Raw genomic sequence first — 15,757 nt, 5'->3', positions numbered from 1 at the left:
CCATGTAAAACCGTTATTATATTTAATTTTTTTGCATCACCTTGCCTTCTAGTTTACAAATAAGATATATTACCACAAAGCAAATAAATGAGCCTGACACATTCATGCTCAGACTCTGATACCAAAATAAAAAATATCCCAGAGTAATTTGGGCAGTGAATAAAGAAGTATTTGCAAGGTCCCCTGGGGGGACTGGGGGGAAAGGAAGAAATATTCGACTCCCCCATCTGGGAATTCCTGATATTCAAGCAAGCAATGGGGACAAACAAATCAATAGGCTGAGCCCTATAAAAGTTATTCCTGCAAAGGATCAGTTAAGCCTACTTAAAAGTATGCCTAAGAGTCACCCCCAGAGAACCTTTTTGTTGCTCGATGTAGCCTCTCTCTCTCTAAGCCAACTAGGCATGTGAACTCACTGCCCTCCCCCCTACATAGGACATGACTCCCAGGGGTGTAAATCTCCCTGGCAATGTGGGACAGAAAGCCTGGGATGACCCAGGACCTGGCATTAAGGGACTGAAAAAGCCCTGACCAAAAGGGGGGAGAGAAATGAGACAAAACAAGGCGTCAGCGGCTGAGAGATTTCAAACAGAGTAAGTAGAGAGGTTATCCTGGAGGTTATTCTTATGAATTATATAGATTTCCCTTTTTACTTTATGGTGTATTGTAGTGGCTAAAGGGAAGTATGTGACACTGTTGAGCTGTGTTTCCAGTACTGTTGATTCTTAAAGATGGTTATATAAAGTATAACTTTTACAATGTGTCTGAGTGATTGTGAAAACCTGGTGTCTGTTGCTCCTTTTATGCAGGGTATGGACAGATGAGTAAAAAAGTATGGATAAAAATAAAATAAATAATAGAGGGGACAAAGGGTAAAATAAATTGGGTAGATGAATATATCTACTCAATGAGAGAGAGAGGTAAGGGGTATGGTATGTATGAGTTTTATTTTTCTTCTTTTTATTTCTTTTTCCGAAGTGATGCAAATGTTCTAAAAAATGATCATGGTGATGAATATAGAACTATGTGATGATACTGTGAACCACTGATTGTACACCATGTATGGAATGTATGTGTGTGAAGATTTCTCAATGAAAAAATATTTTTCAAAAAATTAAAAAAAAAAAGGATTGTATAACATAGTGAACCTTGTGCTGGACAATGTCTGTGATTAAGACTACAAATATAAAGAAATTCTTTCACGTATTCAGTTCTACAAAGAATTAACAAGAGAGTGCTGTATGAGGAATAATATATCTACTGCAAACTATACACTATTGTTAACAGTAGCATCTTAATATTCTTTCATCAATAGTAAGAAATGTACCACAAAAATACAACAACTGGGGAGGGTAAGGGCTATGGGATGTTTGGGGGTCTTCTCTTTTTTTTTTCTCTGAAGTAATGAAAAAGTTCTAAAATTGATTATGGTGATGATTGCACAACTATGTGATAATACTGTGAGCCCAGGATTGAATGAATACTTTGAATGGATTAAATGTTCATGAATATATCTCAATAAAATTTCTGTTAATAAAAAGAATTCATAAAAGAAAGAATCAAAGCTACTGGACTGCAGTTAAACAGTTTCAGGTATTTCCTTCTAGCTATTCTAAAAGATTAGAAACTAAAAAGGAATATCTACATAATACATAAGAATGGCCTCCAGAATGACCTTTCAACTCTATTTGAAATCTCTCAGCCACTGAAACTTTGTTTCCTCTTCCCCTTTTTGGTCAAGAGGGCTTTCTCAGTCCCACCATGCCAGGGCCAGTCTCAACCCTGGAGCCCTGTCTCCGTTGCCAGGGGGATTTACACCCCAGAGAACCACACAGGGAGGTGGGCACTGAGTTTATCTGTCAAGATGGCTTGGAGACAGAGGCCACATCTGAGCAACGAAAGAGGTTCTCTGGGGATGACTCTTAGGCATGATCTTAAGCAGTCTTAGCTTCTCCCTTAGCTTCCTCCTTTTTCATGGGGGCTCGCTCCAAGATTGAGGGCTATTCCTATTAAATTCGAAGTCCCCAATTACTGTGAGAATATCAGGTCTTCCCAGGTGAGGAATGTAATATTTTCACCTGTTTCTCCAGTCCCTCAAGAGGACTTTGCAATATTTTATTATTTTCTGCCCAGATTACTCTGGGATGTATCAGAACAGTGCATTCTTAGGTATGTAATTCAAACCACAGCAAAGGTGGGACGTGGAATCTAGCAGCAAAATCGATGAAGCTCTAAGACATTATAATTTCCCTTAAGTGTTTCCAACTCTGATCTTAACATTTAGTGAACTGGCACCCAAAACTCACTCTACATTTTAGCACTCAGCATGCACACTTAGCATTTAACACTTACTTTACCCGTTTTCCCCCTCCTAAGTTCGTCAGATTTTCCTAGTGTTTCCATTCCTACAGAGTTTTGAACAAATCACATTTGTAAATTCAGAAAGATTCTCTGGGCTCCATATGAAACCGATTCCTGTCAAACAGATGCTTCTGGGTGCTCTATAAGCTTGGATGCCCCATTTGACCCTGACTCCTCCAAGTACAGAAGGGATCCAGAAGAACAATTCCTCCAGGAAACTGTAGTCTGCTTCTGAAGACGATTCCAGCAAAGACTGAGTGATAGTCAACAACCCTCCTCATCTATTTATCCACCATCTGCAGCACTTAACTTGAGGTTCCAAAGCAGGAGAAGACGGGATTGTGAAAACATGCACTCACACATGAAGCCCCTTTCTTCACCTGTCCATGGAGTTGTGAAAACCATCATGGACACTGCTGACCATGTCCCTGGCTGGTGCCGGTTCTTGCTGACTGGTCCTTGGCACTCATTTGCTTTGCAGGCTGCAGCTCCTGCCAGAACCCTCGGCTGCTCCCCGCCCAGCAGTCCCTGCCCTGCTTCTGTACTGGCCCTGGGCTCTCTTTCTCTCCTCCCAGTCGCTGGCTTCCTGCCCGTGTCTTCCCAGGACCTGCCTCCAGGCCCTCCTGGCCCTGCCCCCACTTCTGCCCCTCCCCTGGGGGTAACTACACCCAGGCTCTTTCCTCCTCGAAGATACCCTCCTTTCCCTTCGTCCCACCTCTAGTGCCTCCTCTGAGAGTGTGGTAAGTAGGTATCCCCTCTGAAGCCCCTGTAATAGTTTCAGTTGAGCCCACTTGGCTGCTACATGGCTTGGCACTTGTCTCTCTTGACCTGTGCCCAAAGCCCTGCTTTTTAAAAAAAAAAAAACAAAAAAAACTTTTCAAATTGTACAATATAACATATATACAAAGCAGAGGAAGTAAAAAGCAATAGTTTTCAAAGCACTCTTCAACAAGTAGTTACAGGACAGGGTGCAGTGCTTGTCATGGGCTACCATACCATCATCTCAGATTTTTACTTCTAGCTGCTCCAGAATATAGGAAGCTAGAAGGAATGAAATTTTTTTATCAAATAGACTTTTTTTCTTTTTAATTATTATTATTATTTTTTGACATGGATAGGCTGCAGGAATTGAACCTGGGTCTTCAGCATGGCAGGTGACAATTTTGCCACTGAGCCCCACCATTGCTTGCCCTCCCCCCCCCTTTTTTGTGAAAAATAACATATATATATATAAAACAATAAATTTCAAAGCACAGCACAACAATTAGTTTGTACAACAGATTTCAGAGTTTGGTATGGGTTACAATTCCACAATTTTAGGTTTTTACTTCTAGCTCCTCTAAGATACTGGAGACTAAAAGAAATATCAATTTAGTGATTCAGCAGTACCATTCATTTGTTAAACCCTATCTTCTCTGTATAACTCCACCATTACCTTTGATCTTTCCATCCCTCTCTTAGGGATGTTCGGGCTACAGTCATTCTAACTTTTTCATGTTGGAAGGGTCTGTCAATAATATGGGGTAGGGAGATGGAACTAGATGATGTTCTGGAGAGGCTGGGTCCTCTAAGTTTTAGGACTTATCTGGTCCAGGGACCCATCTGGAGGTTGTAGGTTTCTGAAAAGTTTCTAGTGCATGGAACCCTTGTAGAATCCTTTATATTACCCCAGGTGTTCTTTAGGATGGCTGGAATGGTCCTGGTTGGGGAACCGTAGGTTATGATAGGTAGTAAGGTCTAACTGAACCTTCCATAAGAGCAACCTCCAGAGTAGCTTCTCAACTCTATTTGAACTCTCTCAGCTACTGATACTTTATTAGATACACTTCTTTTCCCCCTTTTAGTCAGGATGGACTTGTTGATCCCACAGTGCTTTGAAATATTTGTGCGAGTATCTCCCCTACCAGATGGTGACTTGGAAGGACGGGGACGGTGTCCATCTCTTCTGTGTCTCCAGGACCAACAGGCAGGCATGTTTCAAACAGACTAATTCCCAATTAATTCACCACTACCTCTGAACCACCTGCTTCTTCTTCACCTGCCTGGCCATCACCTGTGTGCCTGGCAGGTGAAAGGTCTCACACTTCTTAACGGGCCCATCTTCCCTGCCATCCCGATGACCAGGCTACCTCCCAGGGCCTGCCGGTCAAGACAAGGAGGCCAGACGTCCTCGTGCGCCAGGAGACACGTACAGACACATGCCACAATGTACCTGTTATTCTGTAGTGTCCCTCACCCAGGTGTGCTGTGAATCACACACGTATTTGTATAGACACAGAAATGTACACATGCACACACAGACACTCTTGTACGGGTATGTGCATGCTTAACTTCCTGAAGCATTTTAAAGTTTTCTCAAGTCATTCATTCCACGTCCAGATAACAGAAGGAACTTCATATTCTCTATGCCACCTGAAACATGGACTTACCTCCTGTAAACCACCAGAATCAAGTACTTTCACATACCATAGAGGAACAGACACACCTAAAGCTACTGACATTGTTCCAAAGAAAAAAGAACAATTCCCAAATCTGCTTTATGGAAAACAAATAGCTCTGATCCCCTAAACCCTACAAATATACACACAGACACACACACACAAGTACATTAAAAATTCTCATTTTTGAATACCAATGAAAAAATCCTAAGTAAAATCCCAGCAAACAGGATTCAGCACCAATACACTAAAATATCAACACACCATAACCAACTAAATTTCCTCAAAAGATAGGATAAGAAAGTTCAATATTAAGAAATTTATTACTATATCATATCAACACATCTATATAGGAAAAAAATCTTATGATTGTTCCCAGAACCTGAGATCCTGGGAAGACACCTGATAAAATTCAATTTCTGCTCCTGATATAAATTCTTGGTAAAACAGGATGAAATCTATGAATAAAATATTTAAACATAAAATCTAATCATTTTGTAAAGCAATCATTCTGTGTTATGCTCTGGGTGGGGAGAAGGCTGTTTGTCTCTCTAGAAGCTAAAAGCCAAATTAGGAGGCCTGAGAGATGGGACAACCCCCGACAAACAATGTTTGCATGGAAGGAAACACTGTCTAGTCAAAAGAGCTCTTCAAACACAAATAGGGTGAAATATGTACAACTCATATACCAGACAAAAAGGGCTAATTTTTAAAAAACACACCTAATTGCTAAAATCAGTAAGCGAAAAGATTAAAAACTGCCAGCCCTTATCAAAATGCCTGAATGAGAAGCTTCAGGGCTCTGTTACTCCACAGAAGCTTTGAACCACCAGCAAGAACAAGGAGAAACATCTTTCTCAGAGCTCCAGAAAACAGTTACAGGACTGCAGGAACAGGGCAAACACCAAATCAAGAAAAGGGCAAGCACCAAATCAAGAAAATGGCACCTTAAAAGCAGTAGGATCTTGTGGTGCCTTTGCTGGCCCCCCACCCCCACCCCCTGGCATGGACCTGCTTGTGCTCCCACTATGGACCCCTGGTCCCGATGCTGGAGGGAAAATAGTCACCCTTGTGCACATGCTGGGAGCAGGTCTGGTCCAGTCTGTCTGGTGGTGGCCTGAGGGACTCACTGTCCCAGAACCTGCCCTGTGTGTGTAGAAGGTGGGTCACAAAGCTCTCCTACAGGACGCTGTGGGGAGCAGGCCAGAGGCTGCCTGGGGCAGGAGACTGCAGGCTGAAGGATACACAGCGCAGGGCCAGGGACTGGGAGGAAACTGCTCCCTAGGGAAGAGGGGACATTCTTAGTCACGTAAACAGGAGGATTCCTAGGGCCACTCATGCATACCCAAGACCTGTGCATATGATGAAAGGATCAGGGAGGTCCCTACACTTTGGTCTTAAACTATTCTCTAAACTCACTGTATAAGTAAGCTCTGAAGAAGAGCACTCATGCAGGCCAGTCTGTAAAGACTGGAAAATATGTTTTCTTATCTTCTTTCTTCTTTTTTTTTTTGTTTAGCTTCTGGCATTCAAGGAAAACTTGGTCATAACACTAGCTGGATACAAGCTTAAGGAGTATAAATTCCAGCAATAGCACATTAAAAGATCAAATTGTCCAGGTTTCAATAAAACATACAAATAAACAGTGATGGCCTAGGCAAAGGAGATTAAAGCACTGGAGATCAACAATGAGGAAGACCAGACCTGGTATATACCAGACAGTTTTTTTTTTTTTTCTGCAAGGACAGGTACCGGACAAAGACTTTAAAAAAAAATAGTCCTAAATATATGCAGAAAGAACTAAATGAAAACACAAAGAACTGAACGAAAAAGGGAAATGATAGATGAACACAAAGAATAATATCAGTAGAGAGATGTAAATTATGAAAAGGAACCAAATGGAGCTGCAGTCTACAGAAACAGAAATTTAAAATTCCATAAACGGGTTCAAAACAGCAGTTTAGAGCTGGCAGAAAAAAGAATTCGTGAACTTGAAGATAAGAATTGAACAGGCTATTTATAAAACAGGATATCCAATTGCCAAGAAGCAATAAAAAAAGGTGCTGCTGCGACATCAGGGACATGATACTAAAGCCACAATGAGAAATGACTAGAGATAAAAGTTCTGTTAATACCAAGTGTTAGCGAGGACATGGAGCAACTGCAAGTCTCGCAGGTTGTTGGAAGGAATGAAAATTGGTATAATCATATGGAAAAAGATTTGACAGAATCTACCAAAGCAACCCATACATATACTCAAGGATGCAGTCATTCCCATTCTGGGAATCATAGCAGCTTTATTCATAGTAGCCCCAAACAGGAAACAGCCAAAAAATCTCCATCAAACTGTAAAATTGATACACTGTGTTTCTTTAGACAATGGCTACAACCTAGTAATGAAAAAACAAAGTAAAATATAACAACAACAAAACACTGCTACATACAACAACACAGATAAATCTTGCAAAGAACACACAGTCTATAATTACATTTTTGGGAAATATGAGATCTGGAAAAACTGATGGTGACGAAGATCAAAATGGTGGTTATTTTTTGTTGTTGTAACTGCCTGCTGTACGTCTTCATCCAGACGTATAGTGTAACATGGTGGATGCATAAAAAAATCCATCAAGCTGCACACACACGGTTCATGAACTTTATGTGTAAGTAATATCTCAAAAAAACAAATTAAAAGGAAAAAAAAAACAGTGAAAAAGCCTTTGGAGTTCAGTAAAGTTAGACTTTTACCTTTTACAATAATACCTTCTACAGAAACCCTGAGGTGTCACCTAGCCCTGCTTGCCATCCCCAGAACTCACCCTCTCCCAAGCAGTGACTTCAGTGCTGGACAGCTCTGCTGGAGAGTTCCTGGCATTTGGCCAAAATGTCCATCCAACTGTACCTCCCTAAATTGTTCTGAGGCGTCCTTCCCTGTTTGCCTCCTCTAGACCCTCGTCTGTTCAGGCCCCAGAATGGAACACAGCCTTACAGAAATCTTGGAAAAATAGAAGTTCAGTATAGTAATTTCCCAGTGGAAATTATTCAGCTAACATGGATCACTATAGGCAAATTAGCATACAAAATTTTACTCTCCATGAGAACATGGCAATAATTCCCAGAGTACGACCAAAATCACTTCAATCCTGTTTCATCTGCATATGAATCATGTTTTCTTTTTTTCGCTTCTTTTTTCACATGGGCAGGCACCGGGAATCAAACCCAGGTCTCCACCATAGCAGGCAAGAACTCTGCCACTGGGCCGCCATTGCTTGCCCTGAATCACGTTTTAAAGTACTGAACCAAAAAAGAGGTAATTTCTTAGCCCATATGTTTAAGAAGAGCAGGAGCCATATTTTGAACTTTGTTCAATAATTAACAGATCACCATAAACATAGAGAATGTGTTCTTGTTTTGGAAGGAACGCTAGGTAGTTCTTGACAATTCAATTCAAACGAGTAACAAACAGGAAGATTCTTTGGCCTACAATGTTCTTCACATGGTAGGCACTCCAATGTGTGTTAGCAAAGAAACAAACACTTAACAACCAGGAAAACACTGTCATGACCAACCAACATAAGTTCTTAGAAAGGGAAGTCTTTTATCATAGACTGAAGTCACTGGCCAGGCCTGAGACTAAGGTACAGGTCCCTGTGCCTGCAGGGGGCCTTCATGGCCTGAAGGACCCGGCCACGGTAGGTGCACAAACACATCATCCCCAGGAATTTCAGGAAGCTCTTTTCCAAATCTAAAGGAGGACAAACCAGAAGGAACAAGTCGAATCATAACAGTTTTAGATTTTCAACCAACCATAAGGAAGCGCTGAGGGTCAAGATGATCAACTTTTTTTTTCCACAGGGGCAGGCACCGGGAATCGTACCCAGGTCTCCAGTATGGCAGGAGAGAATTCTGCCACTGAGCCCCTGTCACACTGCCCAAGATGATGAACTTTTATAAAATAAGTTACAGAGTTATATGTCTTTGCCCCTATGATATTCCCAGGTTTGATTGATTAGGTCTGTTACTTAATCAGTCACCTTCCATCTGAGCTGAGGGTGGAAAGAGAGCTGGGTATTTTCTCAAGGGACCTTCCAGCTCTGCAGCTTTACTGAAGAGAACAAGCTTCACCATGAGGTTCTAAGCATGCAGGCTCTGGGCTGGAGCCCGGCCTCCCATGCTGACACTGTGTCTTGGCTTGAAGAAACACAATTCTGAGGACATGATGAAAGGACATATGGACATTCTGCACACTGCTGACAGTGGCACAGATGCACTTTGGCTGGGCCCAGGCCTCTAGTGAAGGCAGCTCATCTATACAGGTTCCCAAGTGCGTGAAGTTTCTTCCTGGCAAATGTCCCAAAAGAGCCTACAGCTTCACTTACCTTGGGTGAGAAAGAAATGAGATGACCTCTCAGGGGTGTGCGGACCTCCTCGAAACGCCACCTAGGAATCTGTTTTTCCTGCCAATCCGTAGGTAAAATAGGAAACTCACTGACTCTTCCATAACACATTTGAAAGATACCAAACTTTCAGAGTACTTTTTAAAATTACTTTCCAAAATAACCCATTCAAGACTTTGCCCCCTTGTTTTATAGATATGTATGTCTGGGATGGAGCTGGTGGACCATCCCAGTCAGCTGTCTTTTCAGTGGCCCGCCCATCACATCTTCTAAACATCCACCTTCTGTTTCTAAAATACAGAAATCTACCATCAGATGGGCTGTAATTCCCACCACATGGTTCCTGAGCACCAAATGGTCTCCCTTAACAGAAAGGAGAGACTCTTACAGGCTCCTTCCAAAGTTGTGGAAATCATCAGTACCACCCAAATGGGAGAGAAAGGAATATACCAATACAACTTGTTTCCTGTAGAAATAAAGAGCCACCCAAATTTAGAACTGGCACAGAAACACAATTAAGAATATAATACGCAAAATATAGGTTAAAAAGCAAAGCTTTGTGCTCCATGTCTCCACTTCCCAGCTGGTCATGGTGCGGGTGTTAAAAACTAAGCTCAGACATAAGGACATTGTTGAAAATTTACATCCACAGAAGTACCAGTAGACATTCTGTCTTGGTGAAAATGGGCTCCAAAAACTTTACTAACAAAGTACTTCTTTATCCTTTGTCTTAAACACTGTGGGAAAATTCTTGAAACAGCTTGACTTCATCCTTCAACTTGTTTGTTTCATGCACCCGTCTATAGATCATTTGCCAAATTATAACTCCTCCATCTATCTAGATGCCTACTCCTATCATAAAATTCATCTCTACTGTTTCACTATTTAATATTTTTCTTGTCTAATAATCAGATTAACTCCGAATGACTTTTATAATATAATATTGTGTAGTAAAAATAATCTTGAGAGCACACAGAAAACTACATTCATTCTAAATTCTTTGAAAGGTTACTAACATTTTTGAAAGGAATTTCACTCTCATTCTGGCATGCTTTCAAGTTGGAGATTCTCATATATTCCTAAAATAATGTACACCAAAGCTCTGCTCCAAAGGGCACTGAGAGCTGGGGGCTGTGTCCAGCTCTAGGCCATTAGGTGTGACCGCCACTTTGCCTATCAGGGATGGGGTTTTATACCCTGGGGGAGGCAGAAGTGGGGAACACTCTCTGGCACCCAGTGTTCTACTGAAGAGACCATCTCGCACATAAACCAGCTCTACCAGAGGACATGGGCATAAAATGAGTGCTCACATCAATTGATCCTGTGGTACCATGGCTCTTAAACTACTCAAGGAAAGAGTTTAAATGAAAATCCTCAAATGTGAATGTAATGTTAGTGTGGCAGTTATCCATTTATTGCATCCCCACTCCACATCTACCTTGTTTAGCCCGGATCTGTGATCAGAGCCAGACCCTGTAGGCATCTCTCTCGCCTTGTTAGAAGAGGGTTCTGGGGAAGGGGAGGAATGCTGAAAAGCGATGCTCTTCTTGCTTTGGGGTCCTCTAGCTGCTACACGCGGCTCCCAGTAGGGAGCTTCCTTGCCAGTAGAGTGCAGGAGACCCAGTATTTCCTATGCTCAGTGAGTTCTCCTGGGCCCTCCTGTGGGAGCTCAGCCAACTTCCCACATTCCAGGGGGTCTAGATTTCAGTCCTAGGGAGGCAGCCCTTCCTTGGCACTCTCTCCCTCCCTCAGCCCTTGAGGTGAGGGCTGCTCCCCATGCTGCTATTCTTGTAATCTTTACAGTTGCCTTTCCTCAAGTCCTTGGTACTAAGTTAATTCTCTGCTACTAGTTAGCAATAATTTCTTCCAAGTTTCTCCCTGTTCAAATTGCTGGTATAATTTCTGTCTCTTGATTGGATGCTGATTAACTGTGGAATATGCCCATGGAACACAAAGACATTGCAGCTTTAGCCTGGAAAGAAGAGTTCCAAAAGACAGGAGAGAAAAGCCAAATTTACCTGGTCTTCCTGAATTTGTCCAAGCTTAACCTTTGTCCAAGCTTAACTTTTGAGCACAGCGGAAGCATAGGAGGCATGATTAAGCAATAAATCATAATCAAGAAACATTTGCAGGAGACAATTGCTCTCTTTGAGAGGGTGAAGAAATGCTATATTAGGAAAACAATCACAGCTATCTCTACAATTGACTGAGAAGAAATAAAGGGCTAAACAAACAACACACACACAAATTCTGGGTTAAAGACAAGAACCTCCTTCAAATAGCCTTCAAATAGCCAACTCACGGTCAACTCACTGGATTCAAAGGTGGGTGGTGGTGGGAAACATGTCACGGCAAATGGTGGAGTAGGACACTCAAAGAATAGGTCCCTCCAGTAACAACCATTAAGCTGGCAAAAAATGACAGAATCAACCTTTTTGGAACTCAAATCTAATCAAAGCTTACAGCTACCAGGAGAGTGCTTAATGAAGAAAAAGGGGGCTGAACTTTGGTAAGAAAGCATCTGGAGTTTCTGCATACTTGCCTACCATACTCAATTCCAGAGCATGGTGGCTGCAGCCAGGGGGCTAATATAGTCTTTGTTTCTGAAATACTGTAGTTGTATGTTTTGACCTGTCTGGTGGTCCAGGGATTGGTGTAGAGGATGACTTTTGTTTTCCCACTATCCATCTTGAGCTGTAGCAGCTTTCCAGATAGTGTCAGCATCTGTTGAAAGATTTAAAGACATGTATTATACATGCCACCTGGGCAGATGGCAATGGGACAAGCAGCAGAAAGTCCCAAAAGTCTGGCAAAAGGAGTTTCTTGGGGTAATAAGGGCTTGGAAGGGCCACCACATATTCCAGGACTGGACATGTGCTCAGTAAAGACCTGTGCAGACCCTAGGCTCGTATGTCTGGCCAATTTGTGGACTTTGTGCAAGCAGGAGGTAAAGGCTGAGGCAGAGTTGTAAGTTATCTGGCTTAGTGTTGAAGGAGTACCCCAGGTTCAAAGCCAAGTTGCAAAGACCATGAGAGAACTTTTCTTCTTTGTAGCCGCTGAATCTCTGTCAGGTAACTGGCAGATTGTTAACAGAGACATCCGTGACCACATATGACAAGGAATACACTCTCTGCAACAAGAATAGTAATAGCAACATCAAAACAGCTCGGAAAAGTCCCTGAAAATAACTGCAGCCATCAACAATTAACCACTGAATATCCTGGAAAGGGGGAGAGGATCTGATTTCTATAGTTAGCACAACATGATAATCAAATACCCAGTTTTCAAAACAGAAATAACAAGGCATACAAAGAAACAGAAAAATATGGCACAAAGGGGGAAAAAAAAGGTCTGAACCATTCTTGAGGGAGCCACAGACTTTTAATTAACTGTGCTACATATGCTCAAAGAGCTAAAGGAAATCATGAACAAAGAACTAAAAGGAAACCAGAAAGACGATGTATGGAGATAAAGAAAATCAATAAAGAGACAGAAATTATAAAAAAGGAACCAAACAGTAATCCTGGAGCTGAAAAATACAAACATTGAAATGAAAAATCCACTACAGGGTTTCAAGAGCAGATCTAAACAGGCAGAAGAAAGAACTGGTGAATCTGAAAATAGGACAACTGAACTTACCTGAACTTACCTATTCTAAGAAAGAAAAAAATAAAGAAAAATGAACAGAGCCTAAGGGGCCTGTGGGAAAACAGGAAACATACCAACATACAAATTATGGGAGTCCCAGAGGGAGAAGACAGGGAAAGAGAAAGGACAAAAAGACTATTTGAAGAAATAATGCCAAAAATGTTAGAGTGTATTACTATACAGCCAGGATCTTCTAGAGAAATAGAATTAACAGACATGTGTGTGTATGTGAATATTAAAAAGTTTATTATAGGAACTGGGTCATATGAGTGGGGGGAATAGCAAGACCAAATTCCATAAAAATTTGGCTGCAAGTTGGACACTGATGAAGGTGATGAGGAGAAGCAGGGTGAATGAAACAGAGATAGAAATTCTTCTTTCTGATGTTGAAATCCTCAGTTCTCACTTTAAGGTCTCCAACAGATTGGATGAGAGGCCTCTCATTGTTGAAGGCAATCTCTTTTATAGCTGTCATCAACAGACCATTTAAACCTATTTAGGAAATACCCTCACAATAACAATCAGGCCAGTGCTTGCTTAAACAAATGACTGGATACAATAACCTAACCAAGATGACACAGGAAATTAACCATCACAGTGACCAAAAAAGGACCAGCACTGCAAATATTCAAAGATATTCCAGGAGGAAAAGAGGAAAGAAACAAAAAGCAAATATCAGATGAATACTCAGCAGAAAAATGTTGGCTCATAGACAAAACTGTGATCAAAATTTCAAGTGAAATAAAAGGACACAAAACAAAGATATAACAGCTCTATAGAGAGAAGGAAAGATTTCAAAAAATAAAATGTGAGCTGGTAGAATTCAGGAAAGAAATGGAAGAAAAATAAAACAAGTACAGAAATGAAGGAAGAACTGGTAGGCAAAAACAAAGAACAGACACTGCTGGAAACACAAGAGAACACAGAGGACAGAAATAAAAAAGTAAGGAAAGTGAAACAGATAAAAAAATCAAATGCATGAGGAAGAACAAAGGAATGTCAATAATGCAGGGTGTTGAAAATAGATGATAATTAATATTTAAAAACTTAACATGTGTGAGACTAAGGCAAAAAATGTTTATTTGGCACAAAATTTATATTTTGACTAGTGCATTTCCTAATATAACTTATATGGACAGCTTAATTGAACACCATAAGTACATGGAACCCTGAGTAGAGCATGAGATTTTGTAGGTTTGTTTTCAGTGATGCCTCGATAAATCCCAGAAGGACCTGAACAGGGAATAAAAAAGTATTTGCAAAGTCCCCTTGGGGAAAGGTGAGAAAGGGGGAATATTCAACTTCCCCAAGTGGAGAATTCTTGATATTCTCACAAGCAACGAGGACAACCAAAGCAATAGGCTGAGCCCCCAATCTTGGGGTTTGTTCATATGAAACCGAACCCCACAAAGGATAGGCTAAACCTACTTAAGTTAGGCCTAAGAATCACCCCCAAGAGAACCTCTTTTCTTGCTCAGATGTGGCCTCTCTTTCTCAGCCAACATGACAAGCAAACTCACTGCCCTCCCCCTCTCTACGTGGGACATGACTCCCAGGGGTGTGGACTTTCCTGGCAACATGGGACACAAATCCTAGAATGAGCTGGGACTCAGCACCAAGGAATTGAGAAAACCTTCTCAACCAAAAAGGGGAAGAGAGAAATGAGACAAAATAAAGTGTCAATGGCTGAGAGATTCTAAACAGAGTCGAGAGGTTATCCTGGAGGTTATTCTTATGCGTTAAACAGATATCACCTTTTTAGTTAAGGCATAACAGAGAGGCTGGAGTGAACTGTCTGAAAATGTAGAGCTGTTTTCCAGTAGCCAGGTTTTTTGAAGATAATTGTATAATGATATACCTTTCACAATGTGACTGTGTGATTGTGAAAACCTTGTGTCTGATGCTCCTTTTACCTACCTTATTGATAGATGAGTAAAACATATGGATTAAAAAATAAATAAATAATAAGGGGAACAAATGTTAAATAAATTTAGTAGATAGAAATGCTAGTGATCAATGACAGGGAGGGGTAAGGGGTATGGTATGTATGAATTTTTTTCTGTTTTCTTTTTATTTCTTTTTCTGAATTGGTATAAATGTTCTAAGAAATGATCACGATGATGAATACACAACTATGTGATAAAAAGGAATGTTTATATTGCATGCTGATTGGTTTTATTAATAATTTTTTTTTTGAAAAGGAAAAAATTAAAAAGTATTAGAGAGGAAATGATAGACGTGGAAGAGAGGCAAAGGAGTTACAATCTGGAACTAATTGGAACCCCCCAAAATGATTCAACATTGGTGACCTTTTCCGCGATGATTAAGTTTACTGTTTGGAGGATAACAGAGAAGCCTGGGAGTGGTTCAGTCAAAAAGCCAAAATAGATGGGTCAGAACTCTTCTGCAGTATCTGTCTTTACAAACCTCAGAGATCAACCCAAGTATTGTGCTTTGCTGTCCCGCAGTCCCATGTACTCAGATGCATTCCTCTAATTCAGAACTACAGCTTTTGAGGCTGAACCTGCATCTTAAAGGCAGCAGTTTGCCCTAAACTACGCAAGGGTCATTCAGCAAGTGGAAATTCATGGAATTTATGAATGGCTCTTCTCTATCCCTTCTTGACATCCAGGCTTGCCTCTGACTTTAGGTCCTTTTGTTTGCTTATGGAAGGAGAGAGAACACCTACCAGAGGGGGCTACTTCCCCTCATTCTGGCTTGCTAATGCCAGAATGCAATATACCAGAAATGGACTGGGTTTTACAAAGGGGATTTATTAGTTACAAACTTACAGTTCTAAGGCCATAAACATGTCCAAATTATGGCATCAACAAGAGGATACCCTCACTCAACAAAGGCCAATTACATCCGGGGTTTCACTGTCACATGGGATGGCACACGGTGACAGTTGCT

The 15,757-nt window shown here is 41.1% G+C and overlaps 1 protein-coding gene across 3 annotated transcripts in view; it reads right to left on the bottom strand.

Moving 5' to 3' along the window:
• FARP2 (FERM, ARH/RhoGEF and pleckstrin domain protein 2) overlaps window positions 1-15,757 on the bottom strand; it is a 175,038-nt gene that overhangs the window by 111,734 nt on the left and 47,547 nt on the right. For 2 of the 3 annotated variants that reach the window (XM_077153349.1, XM_077153350.1), the window contains exons 3-4: window positions 11,828-11,920; window positions 9,179-9,256 (exon numbers count right to left, since the gene is read on the bottom strand). The exons of the other annotated variant lie outside the window; for it this stretch is intronic. In XM_077153349.1, coding sequence (XP_077009464.1) covers window positions 9,179-9,256; window positions 11,828-11,920 — 171 coding nt within the window. The remainder of the gene's footprint in view (window positions 1-9,178; window positions 9,257-11,827; window positions 11,921-15,757) is intronic. 3 annotated transcript variants of the gene reach the window in all.

The sequence above is a fragment of the Tamandua tetradactyla genome, chromosome 3 (genome assembly GCF_023851605.1).
Source record: "Tamandua tetradactyla isolate mTamTet1 chromosome 3, mTamTet1.pri, whole genome shotgun sequence".
Taxonomy (NCBI): domain Eukaryota; kingdom Metazoa; phylum Chordata; class Mammalia; order Pilosa; family Myrmecophagidae; genus Tamandua; species Tamandua tetradactyla.
Note: the sequence above shows the minus strand (reverse complement) of the source record. Positions and strands in the feature narration are given on the sequence as shown.